Source organism: Delphinapterus leucas, chromosome 5 (genome assembly GCF_059928025.1).
Source record: "Delphinapterus leucas isolate spDelLeu-1000000601 "Yukka" chromosome 5, BTC_Dleu_Yukka2, whole genome shotgun sequence".
NCBI classification, from domain to species: Eukaryota; Metazoa; Chordata; class Mammalia; order Artiodactyla; family Monodontidae; genus Delphinapterus; species Delphinapterus leucas.
In genome coordinates this window covers 120487524-120502249 of record NC_143133.1, presented here as the reverse complement: position 1 = coordinate 120502249, position 14726 = coordinate 120487524, and the positions used below count along the sequence as shown (strand labels likewise).

The 14726-nt window shown below is 45.6% G+C and overlaps 1 protein-coding gene across 2 annotated transcripts in view; it reads right to left on the bottom strand.

The window, feature by feature from the left end:
• TSPAN5 (tetraspanin 5) overlaps positions 1 to 14726 on the bottom strand; it is a 174980-nt gene that overhangs the window by 3775 nt on the left and 156479 nt on the right. Inside the window, exons 3-7 of one of the 2 annotated variants that reach the window (XM_022582395.3) lie at positions 9878 to 10024; positions 5446 to 5616; positions 3078 to 3203; positions 1025 to 1072; positions 812 to 928 (exon numbers count right to left, since the gene is read on the bottom strand). In XM_022582395.3, the coding sequence (XP_022438103.1) occupies positions 812 to 928; positions 1025 to 1072; positions 3078 to 3203; positions 5446 to 5616; positions 9878 to 10024 (609 nt within the window). The remainder of the gene's footprint in view (positions 1 to 811; positions 929 to 1024; positions 1073 to 3077; positions 3204 to 5445; positions 5617 to 9877; positions 10025 to 14726) is intronic. The other variant, XM_022582398.3, reaches the window with a different exon arrangement.

The following is a 14726-nucleotide window of genomic DNA, read 5'->3' as shown; positions in this document are numbered from 1 at the left end:
TATGTTGATCACGGTAGCTTTGTAGTAAGTTTTGAATTGGGACGTGTGGATTCTCCAACTTTGTGCTTTTTAAAGTTTGTGTTGCTATTCTGGGTCCCTTGAATTTCCATATGAATTCTAGGATCAGCTTGTCCATTTCTGCAAAAAAGGCAGTTGTAATTTTGGTAGGGGTTGCACTGAATCTGTACATCAATTTCGGGAGTGCTGTCACCTTTACAATATTAAGTCTTCCAATCCGTGAATGCGAATGGCTTTCCATTCATTTAGGTCTTCTTTAATTTCTTTCAACCATGGCGCCTCATTTGTGACCCTCTAAGTTAAAGGTATCACATCACCATAAGATGCAAAGCCTAGCTCTTGGGACTTCCCAGGAGGAAAAGTAGGTGCTCTCTTCCCTCACAGCACTTTGGCAAGGTGGCCCAGAGAGAGAAAGGAGCAGAGCGTATCTGTGAAACTCCAAAAAGCCTTAGCCTTGCCACTGGGCAAGGCTCTACATCTGACCATTCCTGTCTGACCGGTTGTCACAATGCCGCATTACTGAGCCCATGGCAATGTTGGAATGCCAGCAGGCAAATACTGACCCAGTCAATTTCTCTTTCTTGAAAAGGAAAAAAAAAAGGTTTCCTAAAGTCTTTCAGGACAGTAGCATCTAAAATCAGAGCTTCAATAAAATACAAACCAAATATAGTTGAGGTCTGTTCCCCAGCCCTCCAATGTGTCTTAAAAACTGTGAAATGATGGTGAATAAGCAAAGCTCCTGTCCTGGTGAGCGCTCTCCCAGGGCATCATTTCCCTGCGACATCCATCTTACCTGTAGCAATGCAATGCCTATGAAAATACCAGCCACAATGGTTAAGTTGTCCTGCAACCACTTCTCAAACTGGGGCACACAGCCTTTCGTGTAGATTACAATCTGCTGATCGACTTCCTTCAGAAGGGAAGAGGAGAGCACAGCATCACTAAGCAAGTTCAAAAGCTCCTCCAACACCCTTCGTGCTAAGCGACAAGATGAGTTTCCACTTACTGGTTTTTGCCTGGCATCATAGCCACACTGAGTGTTGATGACATCTTCCTGGTGGAGAAAAGAAACAGAAGAGTGAAATTCACTCTTGTCAGAGAGAAAGCCCACCTAGGGGTCAGCAGAAGACCCCTGTTAAGTGCTGGTCAGAAAATGCTTATTTGGGCACACAGACGTCCCAGGCACCATGTTAAACACCTTTACACATAATTCCATGGAATTATTATAACCATCCTCAGAAGTAGGTATTAAATATCCCTTCCTTTCCAAATGAGGAAAACTGAGACTCAGGAAATATCAGAAAGACTAGTAATTCCATTATGTGGAAGGCTCTAGATTCAAAGTTGATAATCTCAAGAAGCTTATGGGTTTAGGAAACTGGAGACATAAAAACCACAGTTAAAGGTTTCTTATAATTACTTTCATAATGACTATCTTCACTTATGATCTTTTGGGGGGAATTCTACTTTTGAATCTATGTACTTGTATGTGATTTAAATGATTTTTCAATGAGAATGAATTATTTTGATAATTAAAAATGATACCCTGACCACACAGCACATGGACAGATGCCCTGAAATCTTACAGGCCTGATCAGAAACGTGGGTTCCGCTGCTCTAGGTTTGTTTATGTTTCCCCTCTGGAGGGTATGGGGTGGATTTTATTAGCTTAGCATTTATGGAATGGGATATCTCTACCCAGAGGATCTGTCGTTGAAAGGGGGACACAACACCTGAGAATCTTCAGAATTCTTCTGATGGAACGGTAACTCAGGGCAGGGGCTGGAGACGGAGAGAGCAGGGCTTGCATCCACTGCCTGGGTGGGCGCCCTGGGCTCTGTGCTGGGCGCTCTCTTGCCTCCCAGCCTCCTCAGAGGAAAGGAGAAGTGAGCTAGTGGGAAAGGCTGGCGTTGCCGCTGAGGGCTCAGAGCAGTCCTCACCGACTCTGTCCCCTTCAGACCACCTCTGGTGGGCAGCCTACGAGAAGCTGTGCTTTGCTACCTCAGACCACTGTCCCCTCTTCTCTCTCTCTCTTTTTTTTTTTAAATCGAAGTGTAGATTTGCAATATTGTATTAGCTTCAGGGGTACAGCATAATGGTTCAGTATCCTTACAGACGAACCACGCCCCCTTTTAAAGAGCCCCGCACCCCCCCTACCTTGCAGGGGAAAATCGGCCATGATCTCATCAGCGCCCACTGGGCTCTGCTCCTTGTGGGGAGGGGCGGGTCTGGGAGAGGACACCTGGGGACGGACCAGCCAGAGAGAGGCTGAAGAGGGCGGAAGGGCCGGGGGCACCTTCTCTCTCACATTCATTGTTCTAACCCTCAATTCTGGCATTTAACTTACAGCAGGGGTGCTGCATTTTAAGCTGTTCTACATACCAGGCACATGATTTGACTCAAAATACAATCAAACCTGTGGTAAAGAGGGTGGCTTGTGAACAGGTTTTATGTTTTTGTTTCTGATTTTTTTTAAAAAAAGAATGACTGTAGTCATTCTGGCCCAGAGTCTGGGCAGCTGCAGTCTTCCTGCAAGTGGTCTCGTCCTATCTTGCCTCAAACTCTTCTGCTATTCCTAGGATTCCTTCGGAGCTAAGTCAGCAAGAAAAGGGTTACCAACCCCGAGCAATGCAGAGAGCTTCCACACAAGCCCATCCTTCTCGCAAAGAAGGAATCACAGGCAACACAGGCAGCTGCCTGAGTCTAAGCTCGGTTCCATCACTTGCCAGCAATGTGAGCTTGGGAAAGTCACTTAAACTCCACGGGCCTTGATTTCACCTGAAAAGGGAAGATAATGGTGGCATCTACCAGCAGGGATGTTCCAAACTTAAGCCAACACACAAAAAGGCTTAGAACAGGAACCAGCACGTACCGCTAAATTAACGTCAGGGATGATTACTCCTGCTGGGAAGATCTGAGCACTAACCCCCCTACAGGAGCTACAGTTAGGAATAAGAGGGTAAGAAGAGGTTTCCAGAAAAAAACCCACTCTGCTCATCCCACACACGCTCTCGGTGTGATGCGCGGAGCAGGCCAACGGGTTGCTGGCAGCCACTTACTGCGGGGTCTTTAGTACAGCAGGAGAAGGGCACGCCGCATCGCTCTCGACTTGCATTGGAATCTGTGCAATTGAAGTAAATATTTAGGTTCCAATCATCAGCTCCAAAAGCCCCACAGCACTGCCACTAGAGCAAACAGGAGAGAATTAGAACATCTCGACTTGGAGGCGACCAGGTGCCTACACTTGCACCCGCCAGGACGACCCACACCCAGCTTCTGCCAGCTCTAACCTTCTCTGTATCTCAGAATTTATTTTTAAACCAACTGAACCTAAAGGGCCCCTGTAAAAGCTTCCAAGGTAAGGCTGAAGGTTTGTAAGTTTGTGGTGGCGTGAGACTTAGAAAACAATTGATGAGACCCGTGGTGTTAGGTGGAAGACGGGCAGAGCGATAAGCAAGACAGAAAACAGCGGTAGTGTCTGAAGGAGGCAGCTGGGGTTGTGGGTAGGAGATCTAGAGGCTTACTTTTTTTTTTAAATTTCCATCTCTACACCTGAACGGTTTTTTTAAAAAATCCATTTTATTGAGGTGTAATTGACATACAATAAACTTCACATATTTAAAGTATACAATTTTATAAGTTTTGACACACTTATACATCGTAAAACCATCACCACAAGCAAGATAGTGAACATACTCGTTACCTTCCCCCAAGTTTTAGAGGCTTACTTTTCATTCTATATCTGTTCCTACTCTGAATTTTTATAAAAAAGAGCGTGTATTTACATTTTCAACCTGAAAAAAATTCAATCATCTAATTAAAATAAAATCAAACAAGCCATTAAATTCAGTGGGTCTTAAACGAGGCCTGATTCAAGGGCCGCTCCATCATAAGCCCCTTTGACACTCCCCATGCTGGACTAGCCCTGCTTCTCCAAGTTAAAAAAACATTAAGCCTTGACCATTTTAAGGGTTTCAAGACCAATAGCTACTTCAAAGTATTAAAGGCCACGAGAGAAAAGTGAAATCACATGAAATAACAGAATCTCCATATAAAGCAGACAGCATCTCAAGAGAACGTGTATCTGCATAGTCTTCCAACTCATCAAGTCCTCCGAGGGCTTGGGTTGTGCATCTCCAGTTTGCCTACAATGCTCCATCAGATTTGTCACACAAACTAGTCAGCAATAATACTTGGCAAGGTGTGAGCTTGCATCCATTATGACCCAACAAAACAGTGAAGCCTGCTGAGGAGATGAAACAGGGCTTAATTTCACACCTGAGGGACAGCAGGCTCCAGGACAGTCGTTGCTGTCACCGAACAAAGGCAACACAATTCAGCTCACTTCCGAGCACCTAAGGAGGGCAGGGGGCCTCCCTCACTGCGAGCGTCGATGCAGCCCTCTCCTCCCTTTATCAAAGGGACCCCAGCTCACTCTGGAAAACTGTCCAACCAAGAGACAGCCACAGGTCCGCTGAGTTTCTGTGTGCCCTCCAGTTGTGCCATATACGTGAACGTCACGGACACGGCTCTCCAGGTCTGCTCACCTTATCCAGTTTCTCAGTGCGTGCAAATAAAGGCCTGTCAGTTTGTAGGACGATAACACCTGAAGCCTGATATAAAACCATGTACGTCTTATGAGAGTGGCATGATATCCCCATGAGTTAAGTAGTTGCTACTATTATTCCCATTTTACTCTTGGGGAAATAGCTCAAGGTCCTATTAGCCCAAGGTCACTTAGCTAATCAGATTCTGGCACTAGCTGTGTCTTCCGAACCCTTGTTTATACCATTCTGCGTTGTGAGTGGAACAGGGCATCCGCTACTTCGTTCGCATCGCAGGGGCTGTCACGTCGTAATGTTGAGAAACCTGAGTGGGATGGCTCTACTCCACAGGTTCTTCACTTGTGAGAAGCCACCAAGGCTTGACTTTCAGTTTTAGCTGCGGGTGCTATAATAATATTTGGATAGGCACAATTCTAGGAACTTTGTGGATAAACATTCTATTGACTAAGTATATTATTATGAGCTATGAAGTGTGGAGAATGATCAAAAAGGGGGCCAAGGATAGGAAAGAACCCACATCTAACACCAAAGAACAGGGTTAAACCTATAGCAAAACAATAGTCTTCAAATGTCCATAGGAATGGGCACCTTTGACTCTAACCTTTTTGCCTAAGAGTTTTCTTCCTTGTTCTTAGTAGAAATTGAGGTAAGTGAAAATAAGACATTTCCCATTAGGGTACATATTGTGTACGCCCTAGAACAAGTCAGAAAATAATAAATACACAAGCAAACAGACAAACACCCATGCAGAAAAGTCAGAGGTAGGTTCCAGCTGGCAGGTGCAGAAGCCAGGAGGAGTTTTCATTGGGGTCATCCTTCCGAGAAGGCTTTCAACTTGAAAATAAACCACATTTAAACTTACATATTCCTGGGTGAAGTCTATGAGGTTTTGCAAATCAATGTCATCCCTGTACGCTCTGATGTTGTTGTTTATAAAGAAATACAGCTGGTCTTTGATCCAGTCTTTGAAAACAAATGCCAGAACCCCGGCAGTGAGCTCCAGGAAGAAAATGATTCCCAGGAATACAGAAAACTAAAACAAAAGGCACATACACAGACAACAGTTATAAGGGCTATTTTGATCCTATACAGTCAAATGCTTCCTTCTAAAAAGCTGTATAATACCATTGGGTTGTTACCCATGGCCAAAGCAGATAACCTTCAGTTTCTTAAGATTCATTAATAGAAATATTACACTCCAAGAAAGGATTTTTAAAAATCACTTCATAATCACATCTTAGGGGCTCTGCTGTTCCATTTGGTAATTAACCAACAAAGCCCATAAGCAGACATGGAAAATAGGAATTCCTCATTAGGCCCACATTAAGGCCTAATGAATTTCTCCTGATGAATGCATTCGTCAGACGCTTGAACAACGACCTGCTCCTACCTCTAGTAAGCTTTTGTAACGCTGAAAGATAAATTAGCCCAGTATTTTAAGATCGCCTGTCATTTGTTACTGTGGCCTTGATTCTGTATGCAATATAGTCCTTTTCCGGATTCAGATACTGTGTTAACTCCCCTTTGCACCTGCTGCACGGGGCAAAACAGCAGATGGGTTCATTTTAGGTGAAGAGGTCAAAGAGGAACTGGGTGGGAAGGAGGGGGCAGCTGTGACATGAAAATAATTTCCCATGATGCAAACAAAATGAAACCACTGGGCTGAGGGCTTTCTTGGGACAGCAAGCTGTGCCGGTTTTCCTTTGTGAAGCACCAGGCTCAGAATACTTTAAATAGCATCAACGCGCAGCCAGAGGAAGACTTCGGGTTGACGCAGACAACAAGAATTTAAAAGGAAGGCTGGAGACCATGGGTTACAAGGTAAATTGCCCATAAATCTGCAGAAATTTCCCTTTCATCTAGAAGACCCAGAAGTGTCTCATCTTAGTCATATCAACGTCCCACTCACGCCCATGGTTCTTTCCACTTCCTCCCACCCCCATGTTCTCACCCTTTTCAAACTATTTTGCTCAAGCCATTTACGAGAAATGAGGCTGTGAAGGACCAGAGGGTAAACGGCAGGCAAACTTCTGTGGACAAGGGCAGAAAGGGTGGCACTGGGGCCACCTGCTGAGCCGAGCTCCTGAGGGCTCCTGCCACACAGGGAAAGGCTGGGGAGGTAGAGGGGCTACGGTCTGCTGTGCCTACATTCAGCGAGCAGACCGCATGCAGCCAACCAAGAGGAAAATATATTGGCAACGGGTGCAAAGGAAGCTACAGCTACTTATGAAAATAAAAGACAAAAATGGTTTATTCACTCAGCAAACACCTACTGAATGGCCCACGAGAGATCAGGCTCGGGCCTAGGTGGGCTTTGCAGAGGCAAGGATAAGTAGGACCGCAGCTCTGCCTCCAAAGAGCCCACAGTCTTATGTGAGGGTAGGAAAGGACCGTGGGGTCAGGTCTTTCCACATTAGATGTCAGTATATCTGGCAGTGTTTATCCAGGGTGCCAAGTGCCATTCTGGGAGGATGGCCATGAGGGGAGGGGTGGAAGGAAGAAAGAAGTGCCTGCCAAAGTCTAGGACCCCAAGGTCTAGGTCCCAATTCCAGACGCTCCAGCTCAGCCCCTCAGGTTCCATAGAGCTCCTGGTCATCTGTCCTTGATGAGTTCACTTTAGAAATAGAATCTAAACAGTTCTTAACAACCATCAGTAGTACCCATAATTTCAAAGTGAGCTTTCCTCAATCTAGAAAAAAGGAAAGAAAAAAAATCCTGTCACTTTCACACAATACCTACCCCACCGCATAAAACGACTCCCTGCTTTATCGGGTACTACTCTACACATGTAAATACGACAGTTATCACACTATAGAAATGAGAGAATCATGGCTAGTTCACAGGCGCGCACATGCAAAATAGCAAAACAGAGGTCAGGCAAAGGTTTTAATTAGATTTTTGTTCTCACCTCTATCAAGGTGAGGCCCAGTCACCCTGGTAAGTTTTCTCATGATGTTACATAATATATGTATCAGAAATTGAGTCCAAATTAAATTCTTATCAAATATTTGGCAGAAATCAGCGTCCTTCGGGTCCTATGAGCTAATTTCCCCGTTTCTGAAGGTGCAGAGACTGACTCCCAGGCTTCATGCAAGGGCCTCAGTCAGTCAGGAAGCTCCATTTTCTCAGCTCCTGGATTTTCCCCCAGCAGCTCTCTTAGCCTTATGACATCAGATGTTTGAAGCTGTTTGGAGCCATGTTGACATTACTTCCTACTTCCTTCATAGCTCCTGCTTCAAAGCATATTCTAGGCCAGTTTTGACTGTTTGTACTAAATGGAGAGAGAGGGCATTTAAAATATTCTCCAAGACTTAAAAAAGCCAAGAAACAACACAGTTCTCTTCATTTCCAATGTGGGACTTCATAAATTAAGATGCCAATCTAGAGAAATGTATGTATTTCTGCCTGTTCAGTTAACTCTGGTATCTTCAACTACAAAAATCATCAACTATATTAAACAGGCTACCCTTATAAACTAAACTATATGCAATTAAGTCACATTAAAGGGGAGCAAGGAGACTAACGCTGATAAAATAGTGGCCAGTAGTAAGTATGATCTGTGGCCCAATGAGGCTACAGAAACGCTGAGTGAGGTGAGCTCAAGCATTTAGAAGTATCTCACACCAAGATGACTGGCAGGTTGGTAGGTCACAATCAGGGACAAAGCTCTCCTGAGGGCTCCAGAGATCAAGACTAGGTGAGGAATGAAGTAATTGTGTGTGTGTGTGTGTGTGTGTGTGTGTGTGTGTGTAAGACACATGGAGTCTTGGAAAACTATTCCCAACACAGACCTATGTATAAAGAACAGAGAACCAACTGCTCATTAAATTGTCCACAGCACCAAGCATCCCTTGGTTTTCCCTGTTAGCATGAGTCATATGAACTTTCAGAACAGCCTCCAGAACCTTGTCTGAGGCAGAGCCGCTCAAATGCAAAATGAGCTATAGCCCAGGGGGCCAGTGAGGGGACAGCGTCTGCTCTTCTTAGGGCGATTCAAGAAAAGATGCCAGAGGAGATGCGGCAGAAGTGCGGGGGAAGGGAATCACATAGGGCAGGGCCGTTGGGACTAGTTCTGGTCAATGCTCTTGTTTTAAATGAAAATGCCCTTAGATGATGATGTGTCAGCAGAGGTAGAGAATGACCCTAGGAACAGGGGATATAACGCTAAGGCTGTTCTTCCAAAGTCCCACCATCTTGCCTCCCCACAGGATGGTTGGGTTTTGAAAAATCATTTTTCTGTTCTTGGAGAGGGGCGTGGATGCTGTTGTACATGGGGCTGTGAGACAGACGCTCACCAGAATGCCAAGCTCGAGACAGACAGGCACACTTAGCTTAAGGTGACCACTGGCTACACCTCCCAAACTGATTTCAAACACACACAAGTAAACACAGGCCATTTTGATCTCCTGAGGAAGGAATCTCCAAAGGAAAAGGCTTTTACTTTTCATTCTCGACTTTTTTTTTTTTTTAGTACGCGGGCCTCTCACTGTTGTGGCCCCTCCCATTGTGGAGCACAGGCTCTGGATGCGCAGGCTCAGCGGCCATGGCTCACGGGCCCAGCCGGTCCGCGGCACGTGGGATCCTCCCGGACCGGGGCACGAACCCGTGTCCCCTGCATCGGCAGGCGGACTCCCAACCACTGGGCCACCAGGGAAGCCCATTCTCGACTTTTAATACTTATCTACCCCCTGGTTAAACTCCTCCTCCAAAAATATTCATGCTAACAATGATCACACCAAATACCCCGCAAGGGATCTAAAAATTATGCTGGTCACACAAAAGAGGCCTTTGCGCTGGCAGAGGACACAGGAGATATGCATTTACTGTTTCTCTTTATTCACCAGAACCTACTGCTTAACAGATTTAATCTGGACATGTCACAGACACTGTGCTTAGGTCTGGTTTCTCTAAACCAACTACCTAAACAGCTTTCTATTGACTATGTGCTTAAAAGAGAGGGCAAAAAAATCATTCAAAAGAAGAAAACTAGGTACCTAGATTGACCTACCTTAGTCCTAAAGCGATTTTAGGGATTGGAATGCAAACTCATGATATCCATGTACAAAGCCTCCATGGATGGCATGGGGAGGGGCTGGGCTGATATTATTAAGGAGGCAGGAGCAGAGGAGGATGGAGGGTGGGTATCTAGAAAGCCCTCCTAAAAGAAAAGCATTACCCAGGCCACATGCTCGCCAGTGCCTTCGGTACGGCTCACTCTTGCTGGTAGACAGGGTGTCCTTTTGATGTGAGATGAGAGTTTGGCTCTCAACCTGAGAGCAGAGTGCGGTACTTACAAACTTGAGAAGGAAAGTGTTTTCCCGTAGAGCTCCAATGCACCCAGCAAATCCCAGAATGAACATCACTCCTCCTACCACGAGGAAGAGCCAAACTGGGTCAAAGCCGCCAAGATCGGTGATGGAAGAGATGTTGGACAGAACTCCCTGGAAGCGGAAAAGAACACACAACAGGGTGCCAGGAGGCGGGGTCAGTTTTCTATCATGAAAAGATGACTGCCACTGTCTTTCCCCACCCCACCCCAAGAAAACCTTGAGAGGTATCTGACTGTCACATCACATCAAGAAACACCGCCAGACAGAAAGAAAGAAAGATAGATAGGAAGATAGGTAGATAGGTGGATAGATAAAACAAAAGAAAAGAAAAACTACTTTCCAAGGTTTAGGTGGGTTCATATTTTTGGTAAAACTACATAAAGCAAAGACATGACCCCTAGAAACCGTCCCCAGACCCTGTATGGAGAAGACACGGATGTTACTTTGCTTTCTATGTCTCCAAATATAAGTGGTCTGAGTGAAAAACAGATGTGTAAGAAAGACACCTCTCAACACCCAAGAGGTGTCATTCTTACATCCCCAGGGCATGCAGATGCCAGACAAGGGCCACCTTCAAATCACTGGCGCTTCTCAGGAAATAGGGTAGAGCTGGAATCTTAAAGCTAACAGGGCAGCCAGTCCTAGCCACAAGCCCCTAAAAGTTTTCCAGGGAAAACTCACCTCAGGTCCACCCTTGAGCTCCCTGGGAGACCCTATCAGGCTCAGATCCCCAAAGCCCACCTGGGTGGTTTGTGCCGATGGCTGTCCCACACTGAGTTATTAGCGTATTTCCTTACCCTCATTTAAATGACTTAAAAATCAAAGGTTACTCCCTGGCTTGCAACCCGTTTGTTCTCCTGCCAAAAGGACCCAGAGTAATTTCACTTCTCCACAAACAATGCCACTTCTTTACAGAAATTTTTTCTCCCTTAAGTGTGATACCACATCAAATACCACCCAGAACCTAAGTTAGAAATTTTATGAGATGTTTTCCTCTGCGATGGAAGGTATATATTTACTATTCATTCTTACAGAGGCCAGCTACTGCTATTTTGAAATTGTGGAGGTATGTGAGTCTTAAATACCCGATATCATCAGTATTTTATTTTCTTATCTTATTAAATTTCTTTTGAGCTCTCAAAATACCCCCAGAGTACCATGGTATAGTTTGCTGTAAAGTCTTAATATTAAACAATTTGTTTTCAAAGCATTCCCAACAACCTGGAAAAACAGGAATACTCATCTCATTTTATCCTTGAGGAAAACGGAACCCAGAGAAGTTGGGTGATTTGCTGAAGGTCACACAGCTATTGATTTTTTTAAGAATCGAACAGAATGTCTACTTCAATAATCTTTCTCTACCAAGTGGAAGCTGTGTACTTGCTTCCCAGCACTTTTCAGTCAGCACTAATCAACACCTGAGTTTAGGGTTTCTATGTTTTGACCCATTTTAAGGTTGTAGGAACACTGAACAAGAGAATTTTGTTTATAAGGTTTCTGTTTCTTGCAGGGGTGGGCGCAGGGTGGGCGCAGGGTGGGCAGGAATCACTTTAAGGACAATAATAGGATACTAATAATAGAACACGTACGAGGCACAAAGGACTCCTAAAATGCACAACTTTAACCTTATGAAAAAGGCCAGAGTTTAAATAAAGTCAGAGATGAAGGGCTGAGAGATTATTAAACACTTAGGAATGTAGAGTGTATTCACTAATGTCTGGGGTGACATCATACGAGGCAACCACACCCTTCGTGAAACTGCCTAGATCAATGGTTTGATCCAACCTTGTGTTTCTTAGATTTCCAAGCTCTGAACTATGAATACTCCAGGGGGGAAAAAGGAAAACCCAGAAATACTGTAACCAATTCTCCACCTACCCAAATGATGCTGAGAAAAAACAAAAATTGCCATAAGTCAAACAAAATCTAAGTGACAGTGGTGAGGGTCCAGAATTGGAAGGAAATCAACTTCTCCCCTCAGAATGCCTTTAAACAGAGGTGGTAATATTTAAGGTCTTAATGTTTCGGACCTGCTCAGCCAGGGGAGGAGAGGACTTTGAGGGTGTGTGATAACATTCTTAAACTTTAAAAAGTCAACATAATTGGGCTTCCCTGGTGGCACAGTGGTTGAGAGTCCGCCTGCCGGTGCAGGGCACACGGGTTCATGCCCCGGTCTGGGAGGATCCCACATGCCGCGGAGCGGCTGGGCCCATGAGCCGTGGCCGCTGAGCCTGCGCGTCCGGAGCCTGCGCTCCGCAACGGGAGAGGCCACAGCAGTGAGAGGCCCGCGTACCGCAAAAAAAAAAAAAAAAAGTCAACCTAATTATGGAAGAAGAAGTAGACTCAATTTACTTGGCACCAAAAAGAGGCAGCAGAGCTGGAAGGGACAGGAGGAGATGTCAGTTCCAGCATAAAGAGGCCTTTCTAATACCAGCGGGTCTCCAGCAGTGGGGCAGAGAAGGCGGCCTGAGAAACATGGGCTTCCCCCCGGCGGGAGCTGAAGCTGTGAACCTCCCTCAGCCGTGCTCCAGGAGGGATTCTCAAAGAGGAGGGGAATTTGGCACCTAGTGCCCTTGAGGTTCCTTCCAGTTTTAAGACCATTCTATGATTTCATCCATTTTTAATGGGCTTTTTATTTGTGATTCACACCAAAGTCTGAGCAAAAATCAGATTGTTCCCAAACACTCTTCCATGATCCATGGCTGTACACAAAGGGCTCCATGGATAACAGGACAGTTATCTGAGGAATTCAGCAAAGCAAGCAAACCAACACACACCTGTGCCTGAAATACCGAGACCCTCCCTCGCCAAAAGGCAAAAAAAAAGTATGGTCCCAACTGTCAGTAGACTCCTGGAGCACTGTCCTCTCTGGGTTTAATTTGGAGGATGAGAACTTGGCTTCTCAAACTCATTTTCATACTTTGACCCTCCCCAGCCTGCAGGGGCAGTTTTAATTGAGAGGCCTTCAACTGTTTCCATGGAAACAACAATCATTTGGGGGCTGAGCGGGACTGAAGATTCTACTCATTTAATCCCACATTCTGGCAAAAGACAGGGCTGGAGACAGATACTGAGAGCTTGTAGGAGATAATATTCTGCAGAGGACAGAAAAGACAACCAAAACCTTAATTTTTAATGGGTTCCAGGTAGTTATCAGCCGCAAACTAACCTGCATCTTCAAACACAGAGTGCGGCGGTCAAGGCCCAGTTTTCTTTTCCTGAGGATTAGGGCAGCTAACCTGGATGGGGCTGGAAAAAAGACTTACTCTTTCACCTGTGCAGTGTCTCCAAATACTCACTGAAGAGCGGTCCTACTGTTTCTAACTACACAGAGAAACCAAAGAGGAGCTGAACATAATCCTGGCAACAATGACTGGGGACCACAAAACCGACAGGCAGTTGACAGCTCAGCCTTCTGCTGCCTCAAAGATGGGGTCTTTCACTGGACCCCTTAACTGTGTTAAACTCAAGCTGACAGATGAGTAAGAAGTGCTAGGACATGCCAGCTGAAGAATAATTATAATTAAAGCTTGTAGTTGACAAGAAGCCGGAAGGAAAAAAAAAATCCAATATTACAGCTAAGTCTGCCAAGTGATTTAAAACAGGCGTTCAGATTCGTGGTAAATCCTGAGGAACGTGCAAGCCCACCAGCGGCAGATACCTTATCTTCCGGGCACCTGTGGGCACCACCCTCTCCTTCAGGGAACAGCGCCTCCCTCTTCTTGTAAGGATTGCTTCTTCCCAAACCCACTCCACCACCACCTCAGAGCTGCCAGCTCTCACGTGACCCCACCGCCCCGGTAGGAGTCGGAAAGCCTGAAATTCCCTGCCTCCGACACCAGGATCTGGAATAGGCATCTGTCTCTAGCGGCTGAGGCTGTAAATGGCCCAACTCTGGAGCCACGTGCAGCGTGTTTTTCACCTTGTGGAGAAAGTCAGTCTGCAGCGAGAAACAAAGAACGAGGGTAGGGGAAGAAAATCCTGACAGTATTATAAGCCCTGGCCGGACCGTGAGTTCTGTGAGTCACTCAGGATCCTCAGACTCCTTGATCGCCTACAGTGGTTGTATCTGGATCTGCATTTGCACCTGAGGAGTCCCACACAACACGACAGCTTCGAATAAACTGTGCTTTAGTGTTGCATGTATGTGCGTGCGAGCACACACACGACCAAAACTAAAGCTCACAATCTACCCTGGAAAAAAGTATTGGGTCGGGGGTGGGAAGCAGGCGGGGCGGGGTGGGGAGTATAGAGGGAAGTGTTGGATTTAATGATACCTTTACTCAGATGGCTGATATTTCCAGTCAACACAGCAACTGAGCCAGTGTAAATAACCTCCTTCACGCTGACTCACTATCAATTCAGCATCACTAATGAAACAATCAGTTCTGGAAGGAACTTTTAGGTTTTGCCTACGTCACCAACGATACGTGCATGATTTCGGCTCCAGTCCTCCACGTTGACTTGAATGGTCAGTCCTTGGGTTTAAATAACCACTTTTTAGAACTCAAACTTATTGAAAAAATAAACCAATACAAAACGTTATCTGGCTACTCTCCTTTGTACCCAGAGCTGCTGCTGATGTGAGAAGAGCACACACAGAGCCCGAATTTGCACCCCAGTAATAGGTCCTCCTCCTGCCTGGATCCTGCAGCAACGCCCTGGGAGTTAAAGATGTCAAGGGTACTGGCCTTGTGCGTAAGGTCAGAAAATAGCATGCTATGAAGCTGAATCTAACCGGAATAAGGATAAATGGATGAAGAGCAGAACAGCTGTCCACGTGTACTTATTCCTTTAGCCATTTGTTAGGGTT